Raw genomic sequence first — 21,531 nt, 5'->3', positions numbered from 1 at the left:
ATCATGATTCACTGTAATACAACTACAAACAAGACCAGCATGGAACTGAACTAGTTCAGTAGACACTCAGCCAGTCTGATTATAGATACTGTCTCTACCTGTAATTTGTAATTTATCATGATGCTTCTAGTGTTAATCTGTATCCGACTACTTCACCTATTATTGATTATGATGAAGTGTAGGTAATTCTGGGACTCTTATAGGTCTTAGATTACATTTATTATGGTCTTAAAAAAGTTTTTAAAATTCTTACATTCAAGTTAATTCAAGTGAACATGGTAAACATGACCCCACCTAAAGGGAACATCTGTGTAATGGGCCTGGTTCACCTGCTCCAGACTCATCTCCACAGCTGTCTGTCATCAAGCTCAGTTTAAGTACCCCAGCTCTCCTCCCACTCGCCACAGGACTGCGGCACAGGATTTAATGTTTTTTTTAATATATAACAAAAATTTCCATGAAGTTTTGCTGACGCAAGTTGCCAGGTTGGCTGAAAATAAAACCTAAATTCTCGCTCTCAAAAATTAATCTGACTAAACATCACCAACAGAGTGATTACATATCTTACGGTGTTTGGGTTTGTTTCTTGGAGAGAGCTCATGATGAACTAAAGTCACGATTGGGCTTTTTCAACTCGTGGTTACGGATTTGTTAGCGGAGCGAGAAGCTCTGGCAACCCGTCTGTAGTGCTGCACCGCTGTGAGCTCATTCAACCGGTGACAGTCAGACAACGTGGAAACCTGCAGCAAACATGGTGCTCGACTTAGACCTGTTCCGGACAGACAAAGGCGGAGACCCCGAAGCCGTCCGTGAGATCCAGAGGAAGCGCTTCAAAGATGTCACGCTCGTGGACAAACTGGTGGCCGCGGACACAGAGTGGAGGAAATGTAAGCGCCGCTTCCTTTCGCTTGTCTCTCTCACAGAGGCTGACGTTAGCGCGGCGGCTACAGATGCTAACGTTAGCTCAACCTCCGAGGAGAATAGCCCACGCCCAACTCCATTAGAAATCCGGTCAATTTGATCGCTAGTATCTCAAGACAGCAGAACGTCACACTCGCCAATGATTTAAAACGACTTCCTATGTGTTTAGGATTCCAGTCTTCCATTCGGTTTCCTAAAATACCAAAACAGCCCCTGTGAATATACTTTTATCGTGAATCTGCTTGTTCTGCCACCTCAGCAGTCAAGGGTCCGCTCCGCTGCAGTGGACTGCGAGAAATGCCAGAAGGTTTATCATTGAAATAGTAAATAAAAGTATGTTTGGTGCATTATTAAGATGCCGAAATGATCACTGACAAATCATTTGACAGTATCCCAAAAAACAACTTTTATAGGTGGTGATGATCTTCAGTAAGTTAAGATCACATTTAAAGTGCAGATTTGAATGAAGACGTTCTCACAGCAGCAAGACGATAGCAAGCAGCAATGTGGCTAATGTTAGCATAGCTAGCACCTTTCGGCTAATTCTAATGAGCCGACTCGTTATCCTCCACACGCTCAAAGGTGGCTTCTTGGTTTCAGGGTTATAATAGATGAGGTACCTATCACTGGTTTATCACACGTTCCCATAAGTATTGCTTATGTTGCTAACGTGACGGCTGTGTTAGCTTAGCGATGCTGGATGGAAGCGTGGAATCTGATGCAATCCCAGTCTGCAACATATCAACTCAACCTCGCCCTGCAGTGGAGCTACGGACAGCGTCAGTCTGATTCAGAGTATGACACGATCAGGACACTGTGGTCCATGTTTAAGTGACAGAAATAGTCTGTTCTTATCATGGCTTTTGACTGTATGAGTGTAGTTTGTTCCTGAGAGTAACCCCTGTCAGCAGGAGCCCTGCTACTGGAGTTGTCTCCCACACATCTACTGACAGTGCACTGACTGAATGACTGTCCCCATTAACAGGTCGCTTCACCTCAGACAACCTCAACAAGGCAAAGAACATGTGCAGCAGGAGCATTGGGGAGAAAATGAAGGTAAAGCAGCAGCAGCACAGAAGTTTGGAATGTGACCAGTTTATTTGCACCCTTACATATATTTTCTTTTGTTGTGAATGCAGAAGAAGGAGCCAGTTGGGGAGGATGAGGCTGTACCTGAAGAAGCACAGAACCTTGAGTCCCTAACAGCTGAAACACTATCGGTATGGTTGTCTTCACTTTAAGCTCTTCCTCTACCGGAAGTGCTGCTGTAACGATACTTCTTTTTTTTTAATGCGGGATGTAGTGGGTCCATATGGTAAAGCGGGGGCATATTTCTGGGTTTTAGTAAACACCAACATTTGGAACCAAAAAGAGAAGAACACTAAACGACATGTTGTACTTGTCTTCGCATAAAACTAGATAAACCCAAATGACCAAAGAATAGGAAACAGTGTGTCTCCCATAGTCTCATTGTCCAAAGTTCAATCCATATATTTACAAAGTCCGGATCAGTCTTCCCCACAAGCCCAACATGGTTCATTTCAATTTAGTTCAAACAATGAAAAACAAATGAAACCAAAAACTTCAGGGAAACTCCATAAAGAATAAACAATGCCCCTGACCCCGACACCTGATTTCCTCCTGACTCCGTCTTCGCAGACAACGCGTCTGCTCCTGAGCAGCGAGAACAAGCAGACTTCACAACACACTTTTGTGTATCCTCTCCGACCTCCACACTCTTGGCTCTGAAGTTACGGGGTTGTGGTCCCGGGTTTGTGATTGAACACACATAAACCCAAAAGGCTGCAACTGCTGCTTTGGCAACCTGTGGGGTTTGGGTCTTTGCTTATAGCAAACAGCAAACGTGGACTGCGTTTTCGGTCTTGGTTCAAGAATCGTTACAGCCAAAACCTGAATGGTAGCATTTTTGCCACTTATTACATGAATATGTGGGTGTGTGACGAAGAACGACATACCTTTATGTCTGTCTTTTAATTCCTTGCTTGTTTACATATTTCTTTGTCTGTTTCAGGCCCTGACAGTAACCCAGATCAAAAAGGTGCGCATTTTGGTGGACGAGGCGATGGAGAAAACTGACGCTGAGAGGATAAGGCTGGAGGCGGAGCGCTTTGAGTACCAGAGGGAGGTCGGCAATGTTTTGCACCCATCTGTGCCCATCAGCAATGACGAGGTGGGGGTTGATAACATGACTTTGATTTACTAATGCAATTTAAGTTGATAATCTACTGTTAATTTATTGTCTCAGTCATTGACAAAATCTTCAACAATTAACTGGATTCAATAATACATATGTTTTGAAGACTGGCAGAAGATCTTCATGCAGATTTGTGCAAGAATGCTATCAGCGACATTCAGGAGAATCGAGACTGTCATTAAAAATAAACCCTGACATGCAACACAATGTGACTGTTTCTCCTGTCTCCCCCTCCTGACAGGATGCAGACAACAGGGTAGAGCGCACCTGGGGCGACTGCACTGTCCAGAAGAAGTACTCCCATGTTGACCTGGTCGTCATGATCGATGGTTTTGAGGGCGAGAAGGGAGCTGTTGTGGCCGGGAGCCGAGGTTACTTTTTGAAGGTGAGTTAAGATACAAGCTCAGTCGCATGTATGGACAGACATGTCTCATACAAACAAGAAAATCAGTGCAAATATCTCAACTCAAGAGACCAGCTGTTGAGTGGTTTTCCTTTCCCGTGTTGTCGTTTAGGGCCCTCTGGTTTTCCTGGAGCAGGCTCTGATCAACTACGCCTTAAGGATCCTGTACAGCAAGAGTTATACAATGCTCTACACCCCGTTCTTCATGAGGAAAGAGGTCATGCAGGAAGTCGCCCAGCTCAGCCAGTTTGACGATGAGCTTTACAAGGTTTGTTACCGGTGGGGCGTGCTAATATAATAGTACCATGATCCATCTTTTTATTTAAGTAAATAAGTGTAATACTCAAAACTGACAATATTACAGATGGATTAGACCTAAAAAAAAACATCAAATCATGAAAAGTTTCAAGCTGTTTCAAACTATATCGCTCTTTAAGGCCCTCGGAAAAGGAATTGCACCATGAGTAAAGAGTCTGTCACTGACATACTAGCTATCCTAGATAGTTATGGTAACCTGAAGTTTTATGGTGTATATAACCTAGAAAATAACCCATCAAGATGTCTACAGCAACTGTAGGACGAAATATCAAGAGAGGCCAGGACTCTGTCCTGATTGGCCAAACTTGGGATACCTTGTGATGCTAAAAACCACAGTTTACTACAGGAGAACCTTATATAATGTCCCAATAAATAAACCAGGCATGGACTCCAATTTTAAAATAACTTTAAACAAGCAGCTTTAAGTCCAAATACATTGACATCTAGCTCTTGATAGTGATTTGTAATTTCGAGAAAACGGGGAAACTACAGATCATTAACCCAAACACCTTAAAAACAAAACTCGATAGGCTGTGGGACATACCCCAGGACTCAGTCGACAATGGTGGGGCCTTCCTCAGAAGAGTATAGAATGATAATGGCTAAAACATCCCATGATCCTTGGATACATTTCTGAGGATGTGTCTTAAAATTGAGAGAAGGATAGCCAAACCTTTTCCAGGAAAATATACAGTGCTGCATAGCTAACTGGCAGGTACACATATCATGCCTGACCCTATCTTCCACTGGTTGCTAACATCTGGTGACCCTTGTCATTTGCTGCTGGTCGACAATTTATCATCAATATAGTTCAGAGAACATTCAAGCAAGGGATATTTAATATAGTCTCTTCTTTTAAATCCTGCATCTTAAGCCATTCCCAGTGAATAAACCTAAACGTTAAGGAACCATCCTGCTTTTGTTTAATGATTTGAATATATATCTGATAAAAAGGCAAATGGGGTATGTCTATTGTGTTTCAGCTTTCTCAGTAGTTTTTCAGGGAGGTTTATTGAATTGCATTGTACAACTGTGGTATTTCGTGCCCTGAGCTGCATATGTAATGTGTTATATTTATAAAGTTTTCAAAAGTTTAGACTCATTCACAGTCAGCTGGATCAATGGATTTCTGTCCACTGTTACTTTCTCCAGGTCATCGGTAAAGGCAGTGAGAAGTCAGACGACAACTCCATAGATGAGAAGTACCTCATTGCCACCTCTGAGCAGCCCATCGCAGCCTTCCTGAGGGACGAGTGGCTCAAACCCGAGGACCTGCCCATCCGCTACGCCGGCTTCTCCACCTGCTTCAGACAGGAAGTGGGCTCCCATGGCCGAGACACCCGCGGGATCTTCAGGGTGCACCAGTTTGAAAAGGTCAGAAATGTCCCTTTATTGTCAGGGAAATACAGTTCAAATGAGTCACTAATAACTCTTTGTCGAAACTTCTTATCATTTCCTCTAACCAAAACTTTATTGTCACTATTAATGTCACTAATTGACACAGATTTTTAGCTTTTGGTATGTTTGGGTAAACGCTGCAGTTGAATCCATTACGTTTTCCTTTGTGTCTCCCTGTAGATTGAGCAGTTTGTGTATGCTTCCCCACATGATAACAAATCATGGGAGATGTTTGATGAGATGATCGGGACGGCAGAGGAGTTCTACCAGACGCTAGGAATTCCTTATCGCATCGTCAACATAGTCTCTGGTAGGTGTGAAACACACACACAAGATTAAGACCTGGTCCAATAGATCCATGATGTATGAACAAGTGGCATTCTTGTTTTTGGTTACTCAGCTAGAAGACAACAGAGTGTAGATTCTTGCTCTATTTTGAGTGAGTGTAATGGTAAAATTAAAGTTAACAAAGAGAAGAAGCTCCCTGTAAAAAAAATCTGCATGTAGGGCTCCACACTAAATTGATGATTAAGTTGCATCAGCACAGAATTTAGGTGCATCCAAAAAGTTTCCTTGCGTCTATTGGCACCGTAATAATACACCTATTATACCTTTTGCTTGACAGTTTCCATATACATGAGTGATTTCTTAACTACGGCTGGGTATTGCCACTGATTTCCCAAATCCTCATGAGTTGAGGAAGCAACACGTCTCAATCAAATACAATAACACACCAGCTAAATGTTTGGCGCACCGGTGTGAGCAAGGATAAACCGCAGTTCATAGATGCTTGGTCTTATTTGTGACCAAAATGGTAGCACTCTGTGGCCCATACATGTGTACTGTTTTATTTGTTTAAAATAATGTTACATTGCATCTATACATACATGTGCACCGATTGTTGCAAAAAAACTATACAACACTGAAAATCCTTTGTTTGGTGAAGCTCTACATTGTTGTGTTGGTTAACGACACTATTTTGAGAAAGATTTTTATTTTCATGTTGTGTGAAATTAAACCTGTTGGCCATTCGACATTAGATGACACTTAAACACCAGCGTCTGTCAGAGCAGCAAGAGTTGGCGTCATGATCCGATATTAACTTCTGCTTCCGCTTGTCATCTCAGGTGCCTTGAATCACGCAGCAAGTAAGAAGCTGGATCTGGAGGCCTGGTTCCCTGGCTCAGGCGCTTTCAGAGAGCTGGTCTCCTGCTCAAACTGCACTGACTACCAGGCCAGGCGCCTCCGCATCCGCTACGGACAGACCAAGAAGATGATGGACAAGGTGAGTGCTTAGTTCCAACGCAGCTGTTTATTTAACCGAGATGCTAATTCTGCCTAAGCTATAGTTGGGCAGTAAATGGTTGACCACTGAGACTCCTGTCCCAGTTAACGAGTACAATCAACGCAGTCCAAAATTTGGGGCTTCATGTGAAGGTCTGCCTAGGGGCCCATGCAAAGCCTCATGGACATGGGTGGATCAGTGCATTAACAAGTTATAGCCAGTGAAAGGAGATTTGGCTCTTTTTTTTCTCCATTAAGCAAAAACATCTTATTCCACTGTACTTAAAAAAAAAAAGCTAATTTATTAACATGGTACTTGAAAAACACTTGATGCTGATTTAATTGACAGCCTTGTCTTCACCCATCTAATCAGGATGTTAAATGCACTACAAAAGAGAAAGGCACTCAGAGCCCATATCTATTGTGTTTCAGCTTTCTCAGTAGTTTTTCAGGGAGGCTCACACTGTCTCGCAATGTTAAAGAAAGTTTCGAAAGAAATCCTGGATCTGCTCGTTTATCCAGATCCACTCCAATGTTGTTTGGATTGTTCCTTGGATCATGCTCCACCCTCCACAGAATCTCATGGAAGTCGGTTGAGCAGATTATGCATCATCCTGCTGACAGACAGAAAGACAGTGTCTGTGGTTTCCCCTCTGTGGCTGCATGTTCTAACACACCTCGGCTGCACAAAGATGCACTGTATAAATGTGTGTATGAATGGGTGATTGTAAAAACTGTACTGAAAAGTGCTATATAAATACAGACCATTTACTTCCTCTCTGTATGTATATTATGCAGGCAGAGTTTGTGCACATGTTGAATGCCACCATGTGCGCGACCACTCGAGTGATGTGTGCCATCCTGGAGAATTACCAAACCGAGGAAGGCATCATTATTCCAGAGAAGCTGAAGGACTTCATGCCTCCAGGTAAGCTCTACTGCATTCTTAACATCTGGTGTGTGCAGTGTTCACTCACAGATTACAAATAGCTGTTAGAGGGAAAGTGAATCATTAGGAGTAAGTTGTTTTTCAAAATCTCTATTCTGGTGAAGTTTTTGTCCACGGTGAGTGTAAGCTAATAATTAATAGAAGGTTTATTATATGTATATATATATGTATTTGTGTCTGTGCATGTCAACAAATAAAAATAATTTTAGGATAGATCAATTACAATGTTTGTCCACCAGATAGCAACCACAAGCTTTTTTATTCATACTGTTAAATGTCATACTAAGTATGTACCTTAGTCACAATTAAAAACAAAAAACTAATTTTAAGATCGTTTGTTTACATGATGTTTTTTATTTAACCTATTACGATATTAATATTAAGATCTACCACAGGAAATCCAGTCTGACATCAGTGTGGCCTCTTAAGCATTAATAATCTAATTTCTATTGCGCAGGCTTCAACTTTGAATAGAAAATGTATACTATAGATCTTTTTACTGATCAATCCTAAGAGGTTTGACTTCATGCTGAGTGGAAGGAGCGAACCCACAGCTGCATGCTTTGGTGCTGCACTACATTGCATGCTGAAAACCAGTAAACCAGCTACACACTTACAAGTCAGTTTCCTTAACACTTAATGTAAGACCAGATGTTTACGAGGGGAAACCTCAAGCTAAAAGAGTTTCTGACAGAGCCAGACTACTTATTGGCCCCTCCATCAGCCTTTATAGGAGAGGCGGTGGACTAGTGGCAGAAACTTGGGCTATGGGCAGAAAAGGTCTCTGGTTCGTCTCTGGTTTGACTCCACGGAGAAACAACAAAAGACGAACCTGGATTGACCTGTCCAAAAATCCAAGAGGATTCTCCCTACCCTGTCTAGTGCCGCTGAGCAAGGCACCTTACTCCCCCAACATCTGCTCCCCGGGCGCCGTACATGGTCGCTCACTGCTCTGTGTTTCCTGCACCAGATGGGTTAAAAGCAGAGGTTAAATTTCCCTACCTGCCTGTGCATGTCTGCGCATGTGTTTGGGACTAATAAATGCATCTTAATCTTTATGCTAAACTAAGCTAATTGGCTCTTAATTCACAAGTAGAAAGTGTTTTTCTCTAAAATCTCTGACTGTTCCTTTAAGCACTGACACAGTTTGAGTGCGTGGAGGATTTCATCGCCTAACTATCACACCTACAGTGACGGATTTTTTTATTGAGCTGAATGACCTTTGTTTTTTCGCTTGTAGGCTTGAATGTAATTTTTTTTTCTTCTGTCCTCCAGGTTTGACAGAGATCATCAAGTTTGTCAAGCCTGCTCCTATCGATCAGGAGATGTCTAAAAAGGCAAAGAAAAATCAGGAAGGAGGAGCAGGAGGCAAGAAGAAGAAGCAGGGAGGAGGAGACCGGAACCTGCCTAACGCCATGGAGAGCATGTCCGTCAACGACTCATAGGCTCCGGTACACAACAGCTGTGTTGCTTCACCAACCTCACAGATAGAAACGGATGGACTAGAGCCGAGTCAGCGTGGACGTTTCTCCCAAACTTTGATAGTGGTTCAAAAATGGAGACGTGAATCTCCCAGGCTGGCACTTGATATTACTGAAGGTCTGGCTCTAGCCCATCTGTGTCTATCTACCAGGATGGTGTTATTTTCATCTCGGCTGTTCCTCCTCTCATTCACTCAAGAAGGGATCGCTCTGTGCTGTCATCCATCCACAGTCCACTTCAGAGTCCACTCGCCACCTGTCTCCTCACTTCTCTCAAATCTACAGCCACATTGAGCCTAATACAAACAGATAAAATTTCCCTCCGAGGGGACAGAGCATGCTCGTGTATGCACATCCAGCAGGGACATTTCTGGCAGATGAACTGTTGATTGTTCACAGGCACACAGGGTTGTTTTCCAGCTGTGCTTTGGGTTCTGTTCTTATCATTAAAAAGTGTGGTTTCCAAATGTTTTGGTGGTTTGTACAATTGATCTTTTACTGTCTGGAATCATCATTCATCAGCTTTTATTGAGACTAAATCCTGCAACTCTTCTGTGGGGACTTCAGGTCTGAAATGGATTTAAAGTTGGAAAGAGAAATCAAAACAGGTATTTTAACTGTCTGCGTTAGGCTTCCCTTCATGCTGTCTCCTGACCACAATCACAATTCTCAACTGTTGCTTGATGTCACTGTTGACCATTATGCTGCTCTCGAGCTAATGACTAAGACTCTGACATTGAATCCACTTGTGAATATAAAGATATATCTATGATTGAGCATTGACAAAGTGGCACTCACTGTAAACAAATAAATACAGGTGATACAGAAGTTACATTTGTGTGGCTGGTTTTTCTGTGAGTCCGCTTGCCTTTATACGTGTATGAATCAGAATGTGCCCATGAATCCTTATGGCAGACTGCATATCTGATAAGATGCAATAAGGAAGACCTGCAGGTAACTGATTAACTCCAATAGACTTTACACCCATTGCTTTATTATTCAGAAAGAACAGGATCCTGTCTGGTAATAGCACATTTACAAAGGTATGTTGTCTCATTGAGCTGATTCAGATATATTTCGGTGGCTCTTAATGTTGGTTTTTAATGTGTTGATGTTTCACTGACAAAGACCAGGTGTGTGTGACGCGTGTCGAGATGAGCGACACTTCAGAAGACAACAATGAGATCTCCTTTCGAGTGAAGGTAAATAGAGTTTTGACACTTTAGTTGCGTCAGTTGGACAATGTGGTGTTCTTTCTGTGATATAGCTCATTCCTGTAGCTATGTAAGTCAAATGTACATACACACACCTTATATACAGCATTTTGTACTAAAACATCTTGTTTAAATAAAGGTTATTCTGTGTTTCTCTCTGAAAACTCCAGTTTCTTGGGCGGGTTGAGGTAGTTCGCCCCGATGGAGTACAGATCCTGGAGGAAGCAGCTCTTAGTCTCCAGGTCAGTCGCAGCTGTATTTCCCTTTTAACCATGCCGGTATCATGGCACAGCAAGTCTGTGGCTCTGCCTGTCCACCACTTAGGTACGGACTGAATTATCTCAATATCTACTGGAGGACAAAATTAATGGATACAGACATTCATGGTGCCCAGAGAATGATTCCAAATTGATTGATTGTGGGAAGAGCCCCCCAAAAAACTACAAAGAAACAGAGAACCGGGAGTCACCACCAGGTTCGTTTAGATTCATCCCCTGGGAACCATGAAGGTCTCCACCAAATGTTACGGCAAACCGTCTATTAATTGCTGAGACGTTTACTTTAATGATACCCAGACGATAATTCCAAATGACTTTGCTGATTCACAAACCTTTCCACTATCACCACGAGGTTAATTTAGATTGATCCTCTGGGTACCATGAAAGTCTTTATCCATTTCTGGCAAATCCATCGAGAAGATATATTGAAGCTAACAAAAGTAAAAAAATCCATCGAGGAGATATATTGAAGCTAACAAAAGTAAAAAAAAAAACTCAACATCATGGTGGCACTAGATAAAAAGTCTGAGGAACACCGAAGTCATTTTTTGATAAATGTTATGGGTACCATGAAAGTCTGTATCCATGTTTTTGCAAATCCATCTAAAAGATATTGAGACATAAAAAAAAACCTCATGGTAGCGCTAGATGAAAAGTTAATATATTTAATATATTTATATATTTTTCTGGACTCTACTTGTTTTATACTGAGATTCAGTGACAAGCAGGACATAATGGCTCCTTCTCTGCGCCTCTCTCTTCTAGACGCCTGATCCGTACTCCACAGAAAAGGCAGCCAAGAAGAGCAAAGTCCACCTCTTCCTGTCCCTAAGTGAGATAGACATATTGGAAAACAAAACCAAGGTGTGTACCGCTTATCAAACCAATCAGAAGATGCATAAAACTTGATTAAAGATCTTGCTAACTTTGGCCTTGACTCATCACTTGACGACTTTACTTTATCTTTCCTATACCCTCAGTTCCTGTTGTACCCGTGTCCTCTCTCCACCGTTTCCTTCTGTGCCGTCCTGCCGTCCTCACACAAAGTCTTCGGCTTCGTGGCCAGACACCCTGCAGCCGACACGTACCACTGTTATCTGTTCCAGAGCAAGAAGTTTGTGAGTATCTTGGTATCAGCTTGTGCACAACGCTGCTGGTCGCGTTTTAACCAACACCAAGCGTAGGGCCCATATCTCTTCAGTGCTCGCCTCCCTTCAATGGCTGTCAGTTAGGATTGATTTTAAGATCCGGTTAATAACTTTTTTAAACTCAGCATGGTTTGTCCCCCCAGTTATAACTCCAAAATGTAATACAAGAATTTCGAACCAACACTTACTAGTACTTCCTAAATCAAGGCTGGTAATTTAGGGTAACTTTTGCATTCTGGTCTGAGGAGATTAGATTTACCAGCACTTTATCATTTATCATTGCTTATAACCTATTTTATAGGAACGCCTTCTAATGCCTGGTTTTTAACTCATTTCCATGAATGTGTATTTTAATATCATCATCTATGGAAAATAAATGTTATTATTAGGGCCGGAATACTGACAGGCACTGACAGACAGTGAAGCCCTATTGAAATTGTAAGGATTATTATTATTTTTCAGGTAAATTAATTGGCTTTTTGAGGGCTTTAACATGCTCAAATTCGTATCAAAATTTGCCGAAAATTTGAAAGTGGAGAAAATGTACGTATACTGGAGGAATTTTAAATGGGCGTGGCAAAATGGCTCAACAGTGCCCCCCGAGACCCCCGGAACATGTTCACATTGACCGATCTTCACAAAAATCGATACACAGGTGTATCATGACCAGACAAACAAAAAAAAAAGTAGGTGCAATTAGAAAAATGCAACAGGAAGCCTGCTATTTTGCACATTTTTACGTTGAGGTACTTGTACTTAGGGCCCTAGCACCGACAGGCACTGACAGACAGCGAGGCCCTATTGAAAATGTAATTCAAATGTGAGAATATGGATTGGCCACTGAAAAAACCTGATGCTGTCATCTGTTACACAATTTGGCTGTAATTTACAATTTCCCCAACAGTGAGTCAAGAAACAGTTTCCCCTGAAAGATAAACATGTCTTTAAATGCACTGCTGATCTTTAAAAGACCCATATTGTAAAAAGAGATGTTTATTTTTTTTAATGAGCAGGTCTAGACAACAAGCGGTTAGCTGTAGTTGACCTGGTCGCAAGACAGATGTAAAACGTTATCCAAGTCGTAAAGTCACTTTTCTGCATAGTGCTTTATAGTTCCCCTTGTTCAAGTGGAGAGCCTTTTCACAGTCTGCTAGTGTTTGTTTTCTATGCTTTTCATCTGCAAATTAAGTCATTTCGGTACATGGGTCCAAGGGCACATTGACAAAGGGAAGGACACGGACCATGTATCTGAGAGCACGGCTTAGAGACAGATTTTTTGGTGCACCTGTGGACATTCGGTAACTTGCTCAGAAGAAAGCTGAAAGCTGGAATAGCTGTCAGCCTCAACTGATGGACCTGACACTGCACTTAAGATAATGCCCTGGGCACTGCACTAAATAAATCTAAATTTCAGGCCCTTTATGTAAATGTTAGCCCTACATTCTAGGCCTTTACTTTAAATGTCATTCCTCCCCGTTCTTTCTCATGGAATTTGTATTCTTTTAAAACGCTGTTAAACTTGGTTATAGCTTTAGTTTGACACCCAATTAGTGATGAATTCAGATGAAGAGCTGAGGAGAGGCGGTGGACTAGTGGCAGAAACTTGGACTGTGGGCAGAAAAGGTCTCTGGTTCGACTCCACGGAGAAACAACAAAAAGACAAACCTGGATTGATCTGTGGTGGCGGTGTGGCCTAGTGGTTTGAGTGGTGGTTCTCCAACAAGAAGGCTGCCGGTTCAAACCCCACTCTTCTCCATCTGCATGCCGAAGTGTCCTTGGCAAGATACTGAACCCCTAAATGGCCCCTCATAAATGTTGAACGTACTAATTGTAAGTCACTTTGGACAAAAGCGTCAGCTAAATGACATGTAATGTCCAAAAATCCAAGGATTCTCCCTACCCTGTCTAGTGCCACTGAGCAAGGCATCTTACTCCCCCAACATCTGCTCCCCGGGCGCTGTACATGGTCGCTCACTGCTCTGTGTGTGTCCTGCACCAGATGGGTTAAAAGCAGAGGTCAAATTTCTCTACCTGCATGAGTGTGCCTGTGCATGTCTGTGCATGTGTTTGGGACAAATAAATGCTTCTTAATATATTTGATCTTAATATGTATGCAGCGCCGTTCTAAATGTCTAGTATTTGTTTTCTCTACCATGCTGAGACCCTAAATAAAGTCAGATTATTAATGTATTAATATATAGATAAGACCAAATATAAAAAAGTTAAGAAACATTGTTTGTCTTCTGTTGCTGTGCTTTGTTGCTATGAACAGTAGCAAACTACCGGTAAATGAATCACACTGATTTGTTTCACTCCAAATTTTTGGAGTATTCATGGCCCTAATTGATCAGGGCCATGAATTCTGTATCTATATTCAGAAAGAGAGAGGTAGATGTTACTGTACTAGTTATATTTATTCACAAAATTTAACATACAACATTCACATCATTTAATTATTTATAATATGTGCAAAAGGGGAACAGGGGAGGGATTTGTTTTGAGGAGTAGGAAAAGGGTGAGGGAGGCGGGGGCAAGGAGGGAATGAGTGGGTGAGGTAAGTGCTTCTCCACCTTTTCTCTCTGCTCCAGCTCATCTCAGCCTCCACCTTTCTGCAGCTCAGTCCCATAGTTGGAGTTGTCTCCTGCTGCAGTTTTGTCTCCAGCACCCGCCTCTCCCTATGCCCCTTTTCTTTTGTAGTGTGCAAGCTCGTGTAGCTGATGTAGGGAGTTCTTCTTTTTCTGTATAGTGGGAATAAGTCTACGACACACATACATATAATAAATGTATTTTAATGAAGAAAGTAGTCATGTGTAATTCATCTGTAATTGTACTTATAATTATTATTTAATAAATATACAGTAATAATATATTCTTTTTTCAGAGTCATGTGCTGGTCTCATTGATTGGAGATGCGTTCCGAGCATCTAAGAAAGAGGAGAGCGTCAAGGGAGGACGAGATCTGATAGTGGAGGCGCTCAGACATAAGGTTAGCTCCATTTATTCAGGGATAAAGAGTCACTGTCTTAAAGCCTCCTCATATCACTTTGCTATTGTTTGAGCTTTATTTTGTTTTGTTATGAACATATTTTTTAGTCTATCAAATTTAATATACGTCCAGTTCTTTACAACTGTTTCCTCTTTCCCGCTCTTCTTCAGAATAAAGTGCTGCAGAGAGAGAACACTGAGCTGAAGAAGAAGCTCGCAGGACAAAATGACTTGTTTGTTTGAATGCAATGAAAAAAAGAATTCAAGCAATTGTCTAACAAAGAAAAAGGAAAGACAAGTTCAAATCTGTGGAAGGAAGACGTAATTGTTTTTTGCTGGTGGAAAAAAATTGCATAAATGATAATAAATAATAATGATTTCTGTAGTAAATAATGTGATACATTTCTGAATGGTTTGTTTTATTAATCTTATTTATTAGAAAATCCCAGCTGGGATTGATAAAGCACATCTATATCTATCTATCTATCTATCTATCTACGCACACCTATGACACCAATGATGCCTTCACGGTATCAGAATTAATCTGATTATTTATGCTGTCAATTAACTTGTGGGCCACATCCTGACTGATGGCAGCCCATTCTTGCATAATCAATGCTTGGAGTTTTGTAAGAATTTGAGGGCTTTTGTTTGTCCACCCGCCTCTTGAGGGTTGACCACAAGTTCTCAATGGGATTAAGGGCTGGGGAGTTTCCTGGCCATGGACCCCAAATGTCTAGGTTTTCGTTCCCTGAGCCACTTAGTTATCAGTTTTGCCTTATGGCAAGGTGCTCCATCATGCTGGAAAAGGCATTTTTCGTCACCAGTATGTTCTTAGATGGTGGGAGAAGTTGCTCTCGATTCACAGTCAAAAAGACTGCAGCCTGAAGTCTATGCCGCCACATTTGGTCTGTGAAACTGCCGTGATTGTTAGCAGCCTAAATAGACTCCTGTTAGCTCTGCTAAACCCTGGCGGAGAGGGGGAGACCAGTTGGCAAGCTTAATGTGCTGGTCATTTGCTTGGCTAAACTGATGCGATGTGATGCAGCTAGATACCAAGCGAAACAAGCGCAATGCAAGAACCAGCCTTGTAGCGATAACATAGGCAGGGAGGTAGCTCACTTCCACAAGGACAGATAAGTCAATGACAAAGATTCCACAAAACAGGTGTTTTGAGAAGAGAGGTCTAATTCTATTGAGGAGATGAAACTGTGCAGTGTATCCGTTACTCCACAGGGAGGGCGGGATCTCCCATGCCTGCATTACATTACATTATTACATTTCATTTAGCTGATGCTTTTATCCAAAGCGACTTACAATAAGTATATTCAACCATGAGGGTACAAAAACCAGAACAAGAATCAAGAAAGTTCCATTTCTTCAAGGAAGCCAAACTACAAAGTGCTATAAGTATGTGCCATGTAAGTGCTACTAAATTGTTAGTTTAAACTTTTATGAAAATGAGTGTGTCGCTGTAGCAGAACTGACAAAACTGTTATAAGATTAAATATATAGAGTGAAATTACATCTGCTGGGTGACCATATGGACAGTTCAACCCGATAAAACAAGCTGAATTTATTAACAGTTTCTCTTACTGACGTACAACATTACGATGCAATTGGCTGTAGATGAATCAACATCCAGGGAGTTCTTAATTAAACTATGAAATGTATCTGCATCAAGTCTGTGCAGAGAACTCCTGACTATACATTCCCCTAACGCTCATTTAATTTTATTATTACTTTTTTAAAATCTTTATATGCTTACATTTCTACTCTTGCATGGAACTATTGTAATAAACACACCCCTGGGATCAATAAAGTATTTCAGATTCTTCTGTTGAGGCTGCAGGACATCATCATCTTCTTCCTGGTCTTGTGTTTACAGACAAAATCGACAAACCAACATATCTTTTACTGTTTGAACAAAATCTCACCCACTTGCAACAATATAGTGAGCTAAATCCAGGGACTATATTTATATTTGAGTTGACATGTATGAAGAGCAATTTTCAAAATTCTAAGGATGTATGGGAAAAAAACTTCCAGGTGCAGTACGGTGGTCTGTGAGGATGATCTGTCTATCACAGGCTTTAAGTCTTATTTGAATTTATAGAAACATGATCCATGTTCTAGTTATGGATTCCTTTATCCTTGTATTCAGAGGTGGAAAGCCCCTGGAGGTTATGGAAATCTGCTTTACAGCCCCTCACTGTTCATTTTCAACTCATATTAACTGTAATGAAAACCAGGAAAGACTAAGATTGCCTTCCCGTGTGTACTGCGTGTATTTTGTGGTGCTATTTTTCTTTTGCTACACATCACCATGGCTGTATGAGCCTTGGCATTTTCAGCACCTCATTATCGCCTCCTTGCAGATGTGGTGCACATGCATGCACCGGCACAACTCCATGAGTTACATCATTTTGAAAAACTTAGCAGAATATTATTTTTTCATCATAGACAAGTGATAGTGGCTCAGGTGGCTCAGGTGGCAGAGTAATTTGGGTTGTTAACAAAAGTTATTTATTTGTCTAACAAAGTTTAACGTTCACATTTAAGCTTTAGGCGACATAGACATAAGGAGAATGGCGTAAACATGACTTTAATCATTACTGTGACTACAGTCTTAATCCTGTTGAGTAACCAAGCATTTGTCTGTGTGCTATGGAAGCCCATTTCTGCCACTGTGATGAAGAAAATTAAAATCATAGGTCTCATAATTATGACTTGAGATACTATGACAGTTTTATAAATACTACACCACCAACTGTCTCTTGAATAGACAGTTAGAAAGCAAAAAAAGCAAAAAAGGAAAAAATGACAGAAGCACAGAGTTGGAAGTGGCACCAAAGTTAGAAGGTTGCTCTCATAGCCTTTGACTCGATCTCTCCCAGATATCCCTTTGCTGGTTTGAGTTGGACATACATTTTAAGGCCAGATTCTTCTGATATACCCTATTCCAGTGGTTCTCAAATTGGGGTACGCATACCCCTGGGGTACGTGAAGGCACTCCAGGGGGTACATGAGTTTTAATAAAATATATATTTAAAATTAGCATCCATTCAAAAATAAGAGTGTAAGTTCATTAACTGAAATTTATATTCAGTAGGCTATTCAATTTCATTATCCCAAAAACCCTGAGTCTCCCCCATACCAGGAGGGTTTGACGCAACCTGAAACACGCCACCTGTCATCACTGCCGCCTTGAAAACTCAAAAATGGAGTCGGGGTTTGAGGCGTCGCAGCAATGCCACTGAAAACACGGAGGGCCAAAGTTCCAAAGAAGGCCGGTTGGTTATAGCCTCCAGCTCCTGCAGTCTGATGTTTTCAGCCACTGTCTCCTCCATCCAGGCGTTTTCAGCCTCCAGCTCCAGAAGGTCGGTTTTAGCCTCTGGCTCCTTCAGCCTGGCATATCCTACATCTAGCCCCTCCAGACAGACGTTTTCAGCCACCAACTCCTTCAGCTGTGGGGTTTCAGACTCAGGCTCCTCCAAACAGGCTTTGTCTGCCTCCAGCTCTTCAAGATGGGCGTTTTCAGCCTCCTGCTCCTTAAACCAGGCATTTTCAGCCTCTGTCTCCTTTTCAGCCTCCAGGACCTCAGGACGAGCGTTTTTAGCCTCCAGCTCATTCAACCAGGCATTTCCAGCTTCTGTCTTCTCCAGCCTGGCCAGACATGTAATTGCGGCCTCCAGCTGCGACAGACAAGCGTTTTCATCGTCCAGCTCTTCCAGATGGGCATTTACAGCCTCAAGCTGCTTCATCCGGGCGTTTTCAGCCTCCAACTTCTTCAAACGCGTAATTTCCGCCTCCAGCTCCTCCAGACAGGTCCTTTTATTATCCAGCTCCTCCTGACGGGCGTTTACAGCCTCAAGCCCCGCTATCAAGGCGATTTCAGCCTCCAACATCTTACAACGCGTAATTTCTGCCTCCAGGCCCTCCAGACAGGTAATTTCAGCTTCTGTCTCCTCGAGCAAGGAGTTTTCAGTATTGTGCATCTCCAGATGAGCGCTTTCAGACTCAAGCTCCTTCACCTCGATGATTTCTGCCTCTAGGTCCTCTGGACGAACATGTGTAGCCTCCAGCTCCTTCAGTCTGACGTTGTCCCCCTCTGTCTCCTTTACAGCCTCCAGGACCTCTGGACAAGCGTTTTCAGCCACTATCTCCTCCATCCAGGCGTTTTCAGCCTCCAGCTCCAGAAGGTCGGTTTTAGCATCTGGCTCCTTCAGCCTGGCATATCCTACATCTAGCCCCTCCAGACAGGCGTTTTCAGCCACCAACTCCTTCAGCTGTGGGGTATCAGACTCAGGCTCCTCCAAACAGGCATTGTCTGCCTCCAGCTCTTCACGATGGTCGTTTTCAGCCTCCTGCTCCTTAAACCAGGCATTTTCAGCCTCTGTCTCCTTTTCAGCCTCCAGCTCCAGAAGGTCGGTTTTAGCATCTGGCTCCTTCAGCCTGGCATATCCTACATCTAGCCCCTCCAGACAGGCGTTTTCAGCCACCAACTCCTTCAGCTGTGGGGTATCAGACTCAGGCTCCTCCAAACAGGCATTGTCTGCCTCCAGCTCTTCACGATGGTCGTTTTCAGCCTCCTGCTCCCTAATCCAGGCATTTTCAGCCTCTGTCTCCTTTTCAGCCTCCAGGACCTCAGGACGAGCGTTTTTAGTCTCCAGCTCCTCTGGACGAGCGTTTCCCACCTCCAGTTCCTTCAACGAGGCATTTCCAGCTTCTGCCAGACCAGAATTTTCCTTCAGTCTGGTCTGTTCTATCTCCAGCTCTTTCAGCCTGGCATTTTCAGCCTGCAGCCGGGCATTTACTCCCTCCAACTCCTTCAGACGGGCGCTGTTATCCTCCAGCTTCTTCAGGCGACCGTTTTCAGATGCCAGCTCCTGGTTCTCCCTCTTCAAGTCCTTGAGGCCTCGGTCGAGGGCCTTCAACATTTTGTGCATGCTGTTGAACTTCTCCATGTCGATTAACAGATGCTGCAGTGTAGTAAGACGGTTTCTGTCGAAGATTTTCTTCTAGTGCTGTGTACAAAAGTTGTTGTTGAGTATTCTCGTGTTGTGACAGTCAAAGTTACTCTAAAGAAGTTTCTCTTGTGTCTGACGTTGGCTCACAGTCGTTGTGTGTGGTTCCACTGACAAATATCCTGACAAGTACCAAGAAAAGGGCAAATTTCTCCAGTATTAGCAGCTTGAATTAATGCTGTAAAGCTAGGTTACCTCTCTTTGGCAGTCGGTTGTGCTATCATTATCATTAAATAAAGGACTAATCTAAAGAGGTCAAAAACGCTCTTTTTTCTCCTAAGATCCTCATTGCATCAAATGAATCTATGAATCTATAATCCTTAGAAGTGTTCTTTTAAATAAAGCATGGGTGGAGTTAAATAGTAAGTCTCAACAAGTGTTGTTCTTTCAGCTTAATCCTTTGATACACAACATGGGTCAAAAGGGACCCAGCTCAGTTTTTCCTGTTCTATATCTTTGCAGTGAATGAATTTCATAATTCAGTATTTCAGGTATTCCCCATTTAACTTGTTTTTAGGCATCACAAATCCTTATTTAAATTTTTCCTTTGTAACTTTTTACATCACTACCCTTCTAATGCACGACATGGGTCAAAAATGACCTGTATTAATTTCCTGTGATATTTCATGCATTTCATGCAATGTTTGAAATAAATGTAGTTTATCATTTAGTAATTATAAGTATTCATGAAATATTTTGTTTTGATAAGCACAAATCACTATTTTCCTTTTTTCCCCTTTTCCTCTCTTTCATTATGAACAAAGTACAGTATAATCATACAGTATGTTTTCATTAAGGAACACCTATCATCTCTTCACACAGTTGCCTTTGCACATCTGATGCATTCCAGTCTCTTTTTACAATTCATTACTAGTAAGAAAGAGAAAAAAGTGCAATACTAACTAGCTGTTAGCTAGCTAACTTATTATATTGCTACCTAACCCCAGCTAGATCAACTAAATAAAACTCAAAATATCACAGTATGTAGTCAATAGACTGATTCATATACATTTGAAAATACTCTTTATCCAGAGTATGGCTGACTGCAATCATTTCAGACTTACAGTTTATGGAGCATAAAGATGCTGTATGAAGAACAGGATGAGGAAAATGAGGATGCAATTATTAGCTTTGATTCAGTCTGAAATCTTTGATGTTGAAAATCTAGACTATATTCTCCAGCTGTGGTCGCCAAACCACTGCAGATCAGCTGTGTGTCTGTTGTCTGTTTTTCACACGTGCTGTTTGTCAGCTGCCGGCGGTGGAGTTGCAGGTTTATTTACTGAATTTCCTCCAAGAACAAGTTGGTTTATGCATTATGTTTTCAAGCCCCTCCCATTCCCCCCTTGCCATAAAGGAGAAGTTGGTGCTGGTGGTGTTGTAAGTATGTTTTTTCACAAAAAATTTTTTTTGCTTTGAACTTAATCAACTGTTGTGTCAAAACAAATTGAATCAGGTAGAAAACGTATATCATACATGTTGATGAACTTCCAACATATTAACCATGTGATTGATGCTAGCTGAAGATTAGCCTGAATTGCTAAGAGATGTTTTTTCTAAAATGTTGGCTGTGAAGCACAAGTTAAATTTAGTCTTAAACATATTTTAGTGTAATATTACATTACATGTTTTATTTTTAATGTCATAAACTTTGTAGAAAAGCCATCATGCAAAGAAACTACACCAGGAAGACAACCTGGGACCAAACACCCCTCGCAGAGATGGAGAGTGCAGCCGCTGAGGTCATGAAAGGAAAGAAGTCCTTAAGAAAAGCTGGAAGGGATAGAAATATTGACAAGACAACCCTCAAAAGATTCATAAATAAAAAAGAGAAAGGGAAAGTAAAATCAGTAGCCTGGGGTGCAGTAGCTGAGGTAAAGAGAATATTCACAGATGAGATGGAGGAGGAG

General features: G+C 41.8%; 2 protein-coding genes across 2 annotated transcripts; both read left to right on the top strand.

Moving 5' to 3' along the window:
* The first annotated feature begins 688 nt into the window (after positions 1-688).
* sars1 (seryl-tRNA synthetase 1) lies at positions 689-9,801 on the top strand. Its single transcript, XM_053425410.1, has 11 exons — positions 689-887; positions 1,907-1,977; positions 2,061-2,141; positions 2,954-3,112; positions 3,378-3,521; positions 3,652-3,807; positions 5,010-5,231; positions 5,436-5,565; positions 6,383-6,540; positions 7,338-7,467; positions 8,764-9,801. The coding sequence occupies exons 1-11, from the start codon at positions 752-754 to the stop codon at positions 8,931-8,933; spliced, it is 1,557 nt and encodes a 518-aa protein (XP_053281385.1). The 5' UTR covers positions 689-751; the 3' UTR covers positions 8,934-9,801.
* A 263-nt stretch (positions 9,802-10,064) lies between these two features.
* Positions 10,065-14,837, top strand: LOC128442298 (PTB domain-containing engulfment adapter protein 1). Its single transcript, XM_053424692.1, has 6 exons — positions 10,065-10,171; positions 10,354-10,425; positions 11,227-11,325; positions 11,442-11,579; positions 14,491-14,595; positions 14,766-14,837. The coding sequence occupies exons 1-6, from the start codon at positions 10,124-10,126 to the stop codon at positions 14,835-14,837; spliced, it is 534 nt and encodes a 177-aa protein (XP_053280667.1). The 5' UTR covers positions 10,065-10,123.
* Positions 14,838-21,531: the final 6,694 nt, after the last annotated feature.

Source organism: Pleuronectes platessa, chromosome 6 (genome assembly GCF_947347685.1).
Source record: "Pleuronectes platessa chromosome 6, fPlePla1.1, whole genome shotgun sequence".
Classification (NCBI taxonomy): domain Eukaryota; kingdom Metazoa; phylum Chordata; class Actinopteri; order Pleuronectiformes; family Pleuronectidae; genus Pleuronectes; species Pleuronectes platessa.
Note: the sequence above shows the minus strand (reverse complement) of the source record. Positions and strands in the feature narration are given on the sequence as shown.